Source organism: Caretta caretta, chromosome 18 (genome assembly GCF_965140235.1).
Source record: "Caretta caretta isolate rCarCar2 chromosome 18, rCarCar1.hap1, whole genome shotgun sequence".
NCBI lineage: Eukaryota > Metazoa > Chordata > Testudines > Cheloniidae > Caretta > Caretta caretta.
Genome location: NC_134223.1, coordinates 23564601 through 23576803, shown reverse-complemented (window position 1 = coordinate 23576803; position 12203 = coordinate 23564601). Strand labels below are relative to the sequence as shown.

At 41.5% G+C, this 12203-nt stretch overlaps 1 protein-coding gene across 17 annotated transcripts in view; it reads right to left on the bottom strand.

Moving 5' to 3' along the window:
* CAMTA1 (calmodulin binding transcription activator 1) overlaps positions 1-12203 on the bottom strand; it is a 939042-nt gene that overhangs the window by 23011 nt on the left and 903828 nt on the right. For 10 of the 17 annotated variants that reach the window (XM_075121021.1, XM_075121019.1, XM_075121020.1 and 7 more), the window contains 5 exons: positions 9620-9866; positions 9002-9073; positions 7874-7894; positions 4423-4616; positions 3581-3655 (listed from right to left, as the gene is read on the bottom strand). In XM_075121021.1, coding sequence (XP_074977122.1) covers positions 3581-3655; positions 4423-4616; positions 7874-7894; positions 9002-9073; positions 9620-9866 — 609 coding nt within the window. The remainder of the gene's footprint in view (positions 1-3580; positions 3656-4422; positions 4617-7873; positions 7895-9001; positions 9074-9619; positions 9867-12203) is intronic. The other 7 variants (XM_075121016.1, XM_075121018.1, XM_048825268.2 and 4 more) reach the window with 2 other exon arrangements.

Here is a 12203-nt window from a genome sequence, read left to right as displayed (position 1 = left end):
AAGATCTATAGTAATCTCTGCATCTCCTATCTTAAGAGTTACTGTCGCAGATGAGTGTACAGAATCTGTTAATGAGGGTATTTTTGTCTACAGGATGTCTGCCCATATTCATATGCATATATCTTAGCAGAGATGAGCCTCAGCTCCAAAAATCCTGCCTTCATCCAACAATGCACACTTAATTGAAATTCACATTTCTCTCTATCCTATGCAATGTTCATGTATCAGTTACCAAGGTAACCAAACCAACTGTAAGTCTCTCTCATGAACTGACCCAATGGCATCTGAACTGCAGTAAGTGAAAATTCATGACACTCCTTTAACACACTGGGTCAGATCCTCAGCTGGTATAAATCAGCTTTGCCCCATTGAAGATCTGAGCCAATGAGTAGATCTAAAACCACGAGAGGTACCTTAGAGCTGTTTTTTGGATCTGGACAGAAAGGAACTTTTCATAATTTACTTAAACAGATTTAGACAAAATATCAGTCAGATGGTTACCAGGAGAAAGCCCAAGAAAAGAGCTTAACTGAATCTTGCATAAAGGGAACTGAATAATCTCTTAGCAAGAATTATTTCCAGGATCCACTTCCAATATCTAGATGTGGCCAACAGAACTAGGTTAAAGCAAATTTTAAAAATGCAGAATTAGCAAATGTTCACTCACAAGTTACACGTTTAAAAACTTCTGCAGCTGAAGGATTCACTGGCTTTACACTTAGTTTGATGGGTCTGTGCCAAGGTCTGGCTTTCTTTCGTTGTTCTGCTGTTTTTCCCTCCCCTCCATTAGCTGATAGGTCTATTTCTAATAAGTCTCACTTTCCTTATGCTGCTAAGCTCTCTCTCTGTTCCTTTCTATCACTCTTTCCTTTCTCTCTATGGTATTCATAGTGCATCAGTCATCACAGTATCTTGCGTGCTGATGCGAATTTTCAGAGGCAAAAGAAGTAGCTCCATCATGTCATTTTAGAGAGCCAGAGACGCCACTAGTCACATTTCCCACCCCACCACCCAGAACATCCAGAGCAGTAAGTGAAGTCTAGACTTCAGAATGTGCTAGCTCACCCCCTGCAATTGTCACTGGAGCTAGGAGCCTTCTCCTGTTGGTGTGCTCACTTTTACATTTCCAAGGGAATAAAATCCAATTTACTCTAATAATTTTACTAAAAAATCTGGATACATTCCCAAATTCAACACAAAAAATACCCAACATCCCCACCGTGCCGTTCTTTGTGTGACCTTTTCAGACCACGGTTTTTATGCGGAATCCTTATGCTGCTTCACTGAGTAATGAGATTTTGAAACTTTTGTTTGTAATTTTCTCCAATGCCAGGATGCCTCAAGGTAAAACTCTTTTGTAAATGATAAGATTAGTAATAAGGAAATATCAGTGTTAAACCTTTGCAATTGCCCAAGTAAAGCACATGCACATTCTGCAGTAGAAACACGTACATAGCACACAAAGGATGTGGGCATATTTTCAGTTTAGAAGGGGAAGCATGGTAATTTGGGAAATATGATAAGCTCTTCCTTGGAAATGAAAGTCAAGAATTTCTTTTTGTTTAATTCCAGCCAAGAATTAGGGATTAATTCCAAAACAACCCTGATTTCTTGCAAAGCAGTGCATTACCCTCTGAGCTCAGAGAAGGAATTGCTCTCAAGATGGTACATGAGTACAGAGCAGTGAGCTACAGCCAAAGTGCCTGAGGCAGGAAGAGATTTATTCTCTGGGTCACAGTTAATTTCCCTCCCCTCCTTGCTTTTCCCCCCCCGTTTAAAAGCAACCAAGACCTAATTCCCTCTGTCTCTACACAGCTATAGTGACCCCACCTGACCAGGTATTGCAAGGAATTAAGCCAGAGACATAGGAAAGGTCTACTCCTTCATGGGCTTGAGGTACATATGAACACGCAGAGCCCTACTTTAAGGAAACGAGCAAATAAGGAGAGGCTGACAGAAGGAGAAGGGTCAAGGACAAGAGAAGCTGCCAAAATTGCACATTAGATAGGCCAAGGAAGAGACTGGCCTATTGAAAAGCCTGGGAATGGTGGTGTAGTCCAAGTATTTGGCTCACTGGTGGGAGATTCTGCACTATGGCTAATTTTAGGGGACCTTTTTTGTATGTGCAAGTATGTTTATGGGGGTGTCAAAGTTAGCCAAATACAAGAGTCCCCGGCAGCTCTGCTCCACTGGCCATAGGGAAGGGAGCACAGTACTTCAATGTGGACTGCCCTGCCTTCTAAGAGATCTGAGGGGCTCTACCGTTTCTGAGTTCTGTACCTGTTCCATGTGGGGGTAGACCTGTATGGAGAATGATCAGATGAACCTTTGAGTTCACCTCTGCCTGCCCTGTTGTAGTGAGGGACAAGCCAGCCATACTCTGACAAAATGCGGTGTCAATGTCAAGAGCACTTGGCGCTAGTTTAGAAACCTAGAGTAGTCCCTCTTTTGGGCTGCATCTGCTGCTTGCCATGTGAACCTGCAGGGCAAATTGTCTGCCCACTGCTAGGGCTACGCCAGCCTCATCCCAGTCTGTATCTCTGACCTCATACAAAGATGACTATTTCTAAACCTTTTACCAAAATACTAGTAACACGATGTGCTTCCCTCCATTTCAGAGCTTAGTTTGCTGAACCAGCATTGGCCTAAACTAAACATACTTTGGTTTGACTAGCTTCAAGTATTTTACCTTGTCTTACTAGATGAGATAAGTGTGTGGTTATTATGGAGAAGACATATGCTGAAAGAGCTGAATTCATTTCTACTAGTCAAGACAATGTTATGGCTGACAAGTTAATCACAAACAAGATCCTTTCATTAAGTAATGAAAGCAAGTCACCTGAACACAGTACAGCACTGTTATGGGAGCTCCAGCTGCCACATGTTGCAGGCAAACAATTGAATCAGTGTTGTCCTGAGTTCCTGGTACTGTTAGGAGACCCTTCTTGCCTTGTGTATTTATTCTCCAATTTAAAGTTTATTTAGACATGTGGCATGGCTGACATTTGCACTGACTTGTTTGCTGTTGAGTCTCTCCCCTCCTAGAGGGCTGTGGGGCTCAACTTATCTAGATTATAAACAGAGTCATCCATTGTGACTCCACTAAATGTATACCTGTGTCTTGATGCTTCCAAGGTATAGTGGATGCTGTGACATGCTGCACTACGAGGCTAAGGTGCAATGAAAAGTCTGTGAAGCAGTTAGGATATAATCTATGTAGCGAAAAAAAAAAATCATTCAGCTGAACTCTCCTCCAGAGACCCCCAAGCCCAACTGCACTAAAGCCAACTTCAGTAAAGTAAGGAGTATAACTAAGAGTTTCTTTGTTCTTCTTCCACTCATCACAGCCTTAGCTTCTTTTACTGTATCTGCAATGCAGCTAAATGTCTTAGTGACAGTCCCAATCTAGAGATTTTTTTCCTCGTGTTTTTTGTAAGCAGCTGGGCTTTGTTACTTGATGTTGCGAGTGATTTGCAGTGATTCTGTTCTATTTAAGTTCTTATACTGCACCCACCGCAATGCTCTGGGGATGGCCTAGGACTGATAGGTAAGGAAAATCCATATAAAAGTGATGTCATACCTGTGGCGGCAGCGTCGTAAAAACCGCATGATCTTGCGAGCAGCTTGATCCTGCTTTTTGGTGAGCAGACTGCTTCTAAACACAAACAAAGGAACATCAGGGCATGGGCAGTATTGAGGAAAAAGAGTACTAAATGGGAGAATAATCATTCTATGTGGACTGTGCATTTCTCACCTGGCTCTCCAGTAAAATGTGGCACAGTCCAGGGCTGCGTTAGATACCAATATACAAACAGTATAAGCCCTTAAGAACCTCACACGCTACCTCTATTACATTTTCCTCTGCCTCATCTCATTTGTGTAGTTGGAGAGTAAGATTCTTATGACCTGTCCCTTTTTTTACTGTTCCTTAAATGCTCCTTTGATGTGTATATCATCTCTTTAATTTTAAAACTGATTTTTATGCATTGCTGGTGATGCTGTCTTGAGTCCCTAAGATGCTTATTAATTTGCTTTCTGTATGAGGCCATTCACAATCTGAGATGAGAGAATAAACTGAGTGAACTGTTCTTTCTAACCCTGACTTATGGAGGAACCTCAAAGCCAGCAGAACTAGCATGCATGCTGCTATGGGGATCTCCATTCAGAAATCAGGATGCTGCTCTCATTTCAAAAGCAGCGTCATTCAGTTTTATTTATTTTTTGCTTTGGGCTTTTCACTTGTAATGCCAGTGTCCATGATTCACAAACTGCATCGATAGGAATATCTAGGTTGTTCCTGCACTTCAGTTCTTGCACGACAGCTCAGTTTGCCTGAGAGCCTTCTTTCCTCTACATGCTAACTTAGCTCTCCTCCTCTCTTTCTTCCAAGAGTAAATTTTCAGCCCTTTACCACAGACCCACCTAAGTTTCTGTTGTACAATGGCAGCTGCTCGATTTTTTTGTCTTCTCTTCCCACATTCTTTGTAGCTGCGATAGTACTGCTGGATCAGCACTGCGGCTCGTCGGCTCTGCTGGAATTTTTTCTGTTCATAATAGCTTCTGAATTTGCTCTGGATAAGGATGGCAGCTTGTGTCATCTTTTTATAAAGTGCATACTGCAAGGGAGACAAAGAGAGGCTAAGGCATTCCAGCAGGAAGCAGGCTTCCAAGACTCTCGCCCCACTGCAATGTGATGGGGGAGGATACTCTCTGTTCTCGCTGCTATGAATAGAGACCAAACTTAGTATTTCCTCACTGACTGGAAACTGTCTGAAATATGGCCCTGTGACAAACGGGTGCAGTTGCAGGGTTGATCATAGAATATCAGGGTTGGAAGGGACCTCAGGAGGTCATCTAGTCCAACCCCCTGCTCAAAGCAGGACCAAGCCCCAATTAAATCATCCCAGCCAGGGCTTTGTCAAGCCTGACCTTAAAAACTTCTAAGGAAGGAGATTCTACCACCTCCCTAGGTAACGCATTCCAGTGTTTCACCACCCTCCTAGTGAAAAAGTTTTTCCTAATATCCAACCTAAACCTTCCCCACTGCAACTTGAGACCATTACTCCTTGATGCTAGGGTCTAGTCTAAACTAGAAAAATTAGTACCTATAGTACAACCTCTGCCAGCAATGGTGCAGTTGTGCTGCGGGGTTTTTTTAATTTATATTTCTAATTGGTAACAATGGTGTAAGTACTAATGTAGACATGGCACAGATGTTTTAACTTTTGAGTCATGAACATGTGTTCTGATCTTGTGTCCAGTCTACAGTCGTAAGTACTTATATTTCTAGTGCACATACATTCTAGTACAAAAGTAAGCCAACTGCAGAGGAACTGGTATTTACTTTTAACAGGTACAGCAACATTCACCATTACAAGATGCCAAATGCCATGAGATAAAGGTCTCTGGTTCTTCTACACACACAGCTGTTGCTGTGTCAAGACTTGCACAAACAAGAGGGGACTATGTCTAGCTAGCAGACTAATGAAAAAACAACGTAACATACTATACACAAAGTGCTGATAAATGCACAAAGTAAGTATGTTGAAAAAAACATTTTGTCTCTAAAAGTGAGATTTTATAACTGAGAAGTATTAAACAGATCATTTAAAAAGTATTTTGCTTTTCAATGTTCATGCCATTTGTAGTTCACACTGGTCAGGCAATGAAGACAATATTTGGGTTGCTCATACTGTTTACGTCCAAATGAAAACAGTAGCATCAGAAATTACGTCATTCAAAATATTAAGAATCATTTGTATTAAACCAAGCCTAATGCTGGGCCTAAACTATTGGAGGGTACCCCTTTAATCATTATAAATGAGAGTGATTTTTCTGTGTTTTATAAAGTTATAATCACCATGCACTGGATTTGCAAATTTGCACTACTGCTCACATACACTAAAAATCCCCCTCCAGTACTGGGTTATTTCCAGACCAGCAATCTTTTATGCCTCTAACCTTCCATCTGTAAAACTTAACCAATGAAGTGCTTTCCATTAGGGTCCTTCTACCTTCTGAGACATGCCTGAACAAGTCATGTGCTCTATTTCTGGCTAGTTCCTGTGTGAAAGATTGCTAAACATGGGCAGAATGCTCCTCATTCAGAACCTCATGGATTAGCTCCCTGCACTGAACACAGCCCAACATCAATGGCCTGGATCTATTAATTGAAAATGGGAGTTGTACACTGCTCTCAGCTATTGCATTCTGTTGAGTAGATTTCTATAATAAGGTTTACCTTGCATAATAAAAGACACATATTACTTAGCCTTCTGCAGAGCAGTCAGTAAAGAGGAGAGGAAGCAACTCTCTAAAAGCAAGAATCTCTTTTAAATTTTCTCCCTTCAAAATAACCCGTGTAAGACAGCCCTCCCTGGTACATGGAAGTCATCTGCATTCAGGAATATTTAAAATTGCACACGATTTACTTTCTAAGTGGTAAATGCAGATATGGACTGCATCCATCTGGACTGATATGTGAAGGCCACATTTAGCACTCTGAACTGATGTGTAGAGCAGACTTCTACTGTGTGCTGGTCTTCTTGTGAAGAATATGTCATAAAGTGTTAAATATCCCCAGACAGTTTGCCAGACTTTGACTCACTGCTCATCTAATTACAGGAGAGATGTGACACATGGGCAGCAGCCACGTCTCTAAATCTGACAGTTATATATCATACTTCAGAGAGTTCCCTCTTCTTAAAAACAAATAAACAAACCCATCATATCATTATGGAGTAACACCAACATTTACCAAATTTAACTCTTTGGAACTGAAGCAGTTGTTGGTTGCTGGTACATTTTGTTGTCATTTTTTTATTTTCGGGGGGTGGGGGGATGTTAAATAAACTCTTACAATAATTAGATGAACCAAGGTTTGGTTTTAAATTAGCTATTTCAGGCTGGTGGGAGCTGGGAGAACAAGGGAAACAGTAATTAGCTTCAGTCAAGTAAGTGTCTCCAGCCAATCTAGGCGCATGATGACAGCCACGTTCACCTTCCTTGACAAAATAGTGCTTTGGCCCAATATGAAGTCTTTGGTGAGGGAGGAAGCTGGGGGTGGAAGAACAGTTCTAAGAGGACACACCCATCTTCATATTACATTAAGTCTCCTCCGGAAGAACAACATGCACTCTTATGTCCTAGGTACCCTGACAGCATTGGAAAACGCCGAACTGATACCGATCACTGCCATGGTCAGGGTGCTGCACAGGTAGGAGACAGGCTGTTACAGTCACAGCATATTGTCACAGGACAATTCTAACAGGACACTGACTGAATTAGCAGTAACACACAAGTTGCACTGTAATTGGGAATTCAGTGCACAGGTTTTAAAGATGAAAATTAAAAATACTCATGGATACAGACAGAGCATTGATATCACAGTCTGTGTGGATGTTCAGAGCAATATTCCCTCATGTTGTCCGTGACCATGGAGGCAAATAACGGAACCTAATAGATCTCAGCAGCACGGGCAGCAATTCAATGACCCAGAGCACTGTGGACAGTAAAGGTTCTTGTTGCTCATAAAGATAATGCTAAGAACAGCTATAGAGCAAAATTTTTCTTCATTAAGAGGTAGCACTGACGCAGTCCCCTCATCTCAGCCCTTCACTGCTCGGTAAGTGTATTTAGAAATATTAATTGTGCTTCTATATTAACATGCGTTGTGTTTCTGGTAACACAGCCCATCTCTGTCTTACAATAGGGATTTGTGTTTGTCGCAGACCAGTCTAGCTGACAGATACATTCACTGCTGGGCATTATCAAATCATTTCACTGAATACCAGGTTTTCCTGGTTTGTACTGAATGTGAAAGTTTGTAACTCAAAGGGAACAGTTTCCAAGGCAGTGTTTGTTGATTCATTACCTTCAAGGCTATCCAAGTAAGCTTAGGGGAAAAACAGAAAATACAAGGTTAATGTTAGATCTGCAAATAAAGGACTGAGAAACAAAAACCAAACACCCAAAAGAAATGGCTCCAGGACCCAAGACCAACCTTCTGGAGCAATATTTGAAAGGGAATTCACACTAGGATTATACGACGCATCACTCCAGAATGTCACTCTACAGTTTCCCAAATAAATGTTTCTAATTAAAAGTTATGTAATGGCCTCTCTTCAATATTGTCATCCTAGATGTCAATCTGTCTGAGCTGGGGGGAGAAGTGTGTTTGAACTGTTGCTAATAGGCTCCCCATTGTTCCCATTTAAAAAAAAAAAAAGATCTTATTTCTGGGTCTGAGACCTCAGCCTAAAACTTGGCTCCAGACAAAAGTGTGCTGAAAGGTTTCAGTCCTGGGACAAATTATATCAAGTGAAAAACTGGATTTTTCATATTTTAAAACTTGACATGTGGTGTTTTCCCCCTTCTCCCCCCACAGTCCAGCTCGTCTTAAGCACAAAACCATCTTAAATTTCACAATGAAATTTGGAAAGCAATTAGTCAGAAGTACAATGTAATCACTTTGATAAATAATAATATATTAATATACATGTAAATATGAAGTACAGCTTGTTCCTCGGTCCAAATGTGCAACTATAGACACACAGTTGCTCTAGTTTCAGACCAGCTCATCACTAGGGTGTTAAGAGATAAATTGCAAGACTATTTGATAGCAAACCAGGGAAAATACAGAAATTAAAATGACAGTTTTCAGAGTAGCAGCCGTGTTAGTCTGTATTCACGAAAAGGAGTACTTGTGGCACTTTAGAGCTTATGCGCTAATAAATTTGTTAGTCTTTAAGGTGCCACAAGTACGCCTTTTCTTTTTGAGAAATTAAAATGTTCTCAAGGAAACATCTTGTGAGATTAGACTTACAATGTGATTTTTCTCTCCTTTTGAGCTTAATCATAACACAATCTGCATATTTATCACTGCATACTGAAAAGCACACTTTGGAGGTTCTCTCTTTGGGCCAGTTCCCAATATATGTAGAATCTGCTGCCAGTATTCACAGGTGCACATTATCTCACAGAAACTCAATTCTTCACTTACCTGTTTGTATTTTCTGTAACAACGCTGAATGACAGCAGCAGCTACTTCCTGCTGTTCTCGGAGAGGACGGCCCTGTAATGAAATGTGAAGAAGTTATGAGTCAGCATAAATCGCACTGAACAAACAGGAGAGAGGATGAGAGGTAATGGCTCTCTGCAGCCTGAGTATGACCCCTGGTTCCCACTTACCATCACAGCATCCTCTTTTTCAGTTCTAGCCAGCGGTCTCTAAAGAAGGGGTTTCTATTAGTAATTATGAAGATAACAGAACACCCTCCCCAATCTACCAACAATGAGTTTGACAGTTTGCAGGAGAGGATGAAAACAGGCATCTGAACAAAGACTACGATGTGTACTTTCCTGCTATGCTTTGTGGATTGCCATACTGTTGCAGAGGAAGCACTGCACATGCTAAAATCTGGACTCATCTCCCTTTTTATGTTAGCTTGTTAGACAAATTTCAGCAGCATGAAAGTCCCAAGGTATGAATTAGCAGGGTTACACAAGACACACTGGGAGAATTATTTTATCTAAGAAATATATAGTCTACATTCGATTTTCTAATGGATTCTACTTCCACACGCCCATGGCAAAAAAGTGGGATGCTCCTGCTACTTACCTTGTATTTCCTGAACACAGTCTGGACAAGTTTGGCAGCTTCATAGAGTTCTCTTTGCTCATGATCAGACAGAGTTAACTGTGCAAACTCATTCTCTACCCTTTCGCTGGTGGATGCACTCAGAAATTCTGACCAATCTGCTGCTGAAGGAAGGCTGGGTTTCTCAAAAGCTATTTCACTGATTGGTGAGCCTACTGGGCTCAAGCTGGTGTTTGAAGAAGGGGTCAGGGGTTCACTATATAGACTTCTGAAATAAGAGGCACAAAAAGAACACTAGGTCACAGAGAAGCAGGACTGGCATGACTAGTAGCTTACTACATTTTTATGTAATAAAAGGGCAAAGTTACCTCTTCAAATGATGCTGCACAACCCAAAGCCCCATGAGGTCCATGTCCTGTGACATGCTGAATATGCACCTGGCTGCAGTGGAATTTGCAGGTTGAACACTGGCTTTGGGATTCTGTTTCATGATCTGAGATATTTTTGCCTCCCCCACCTTTTACAAGACTCATGTGTATGATGGTTTCACCTCCATCTTTAAAAGGCACAGAGTCAAATTAATCTCTGGTGTAACTCCACTGATTTCTCCCAAGAATGGATTTAGCTCACAGTGAACTAAATGCTCCACATATATTACAGTGTAATTTCTCTGTTCTTTCTAATCATAATTTTGTCATTATAAAAAGGTTTGTGTGAAAGGATTTTTCAAAACAAACAACAAATTTGTCTCTCCTGAAACACTTAAAAAGGAGTTGATCTTTCCACCCTGAGCAGAGCAAGCATCTAGCCTGGGCCAATTTACTTTTTCTCCTAAGTTTAGATTTGGTACCAAAGCTGGAAAGGTTTTCTCCACCCATCATCTAATGCACAGCATTCTGGGAATTCAATGTCTCAATTCTATCTTGAATTCTGATATTTGTTTGCCATGAACTCACCATGTGAACAGCACAACTGCTTCAGCCCTTTCCATGCAACTGGGCCATAACCAGAGCAAGCAAGTGGGGCAGTTGCCCAGGGTGCAAAGCTGTGGGGGGCAGAAAAATGGGGCAGAGACATGCCAAAATAATCCTGGCAGGGGGTATAAATGTGCTTGCATGCCCTGGATGATAAAATGTCTAGTTACAGCTCTGCCATGCAGATATAACCGTGCCCAAACACAGAGTGCGCATCTGGGAAAAATTAAAGAGCTCAGTTTGTTCCAGTAACTTGATTTCTAGTTTTTAATCTCAGAAATATTTGTGGATCAGTCAGAGATACAAATGCAGAGGCTGATGAATTCAGAGGCAGAAGCTCTCAGAGGTGGCTGACCTTCTATCACTTTAAATAGCCCTGTGGTCTCCTGGGAACTGGGCATCTCTAAAATAAGTGGAAGTTAATTTCTTTGCTGTTCAGATAGGGACTGTTACATTCAGATTAGGATTTAACAACAGACTAAAATCCATTTTAATCTTTTTGAATGATCCTGAGTTTCTGACTATAGTGCTGTGAAATGAGTTTCATTAGGGCTGCCTTGTCTTCCATTTCTCCGTGCTGCTGGAGGCCCCAAGCTTCATGGCCTAGTTACACTCTGCACTGCGATCCAACTTCAGAACCCCATGTTACTCCACATCCTTTTATAATAAAAGGCAAGAATTCCAGCAGTTCCCAAAGGGGAATGTCATAGGACATAAGAAATTGGTTAAAATGAGACAGGCGTGCAACTCTTATGGGATGTTACAGGATGGTCTAACGCTGCTCACTTCTCCCTTTCTGATGCAAACAGCAAGGGGTAAGGGATTAATGTTGCCTTGCTTTCCCAACAGAAGTCTTCCCATAGACCTCTAACAAGACACAAAAATTCTCGTGACATCTGCAGCAGTTGAGTTAATCTTCAGCATGTGAAATTAAGACAGAAGTTACTATTTAGAACAGACTCTGCAGAAGTTATCTGCAAAATCAGCGTGTGGATTAATATTGCTAATAGTCATAACCTGACAATTATGGCTGGGTCAGATCTGGAGGATTCTGTGGGTGAATCCATCAGCATTTTTAAAACACTTGTCACTAGGCACTTGCCATGGATTACAGATAAGACACTAAAACCATCCATCCTACTTTTGCTTTGGCACTTGGCTTCTGCCTTTGTGACCAGTGCTGGGGTTTATCTTCTGATCCATACTTTGGGGAAATGCTTTCTTTCCCCTTTCCTACCAGCCCTAGTGAGGGGAGGTGAGCTTTGCAGTATAACATGAAGTTAAAAGGAACTCTTCCTAACATTCTCTGGGATGTCATCCAAGAGCCTTCCCATACTCAGTACCATAAAAACGGGCATTCCAGTCATTCCCATCTATCTTTTCACTTCCTACTCCAGAACCTCTAGGGCCTTGGGGTCCCTTTTCCTCATCTTTCACATTCTGACTTTTCCTCCAGGAACTGTGGATAGAGCCGCACATGGAACAAGCTGTGACTTCTGGACAACACTGCTGGGTGCAGGTCTGTGTGTGATTTTGGGGGAACAGCAGCAGCAGCTGGGCAGGGTGCCAGTGCAGAGGAGTCCTAATGAGAGAGACTAATTGAGCCTATGTTGGAAATCCACAAGTGCTTA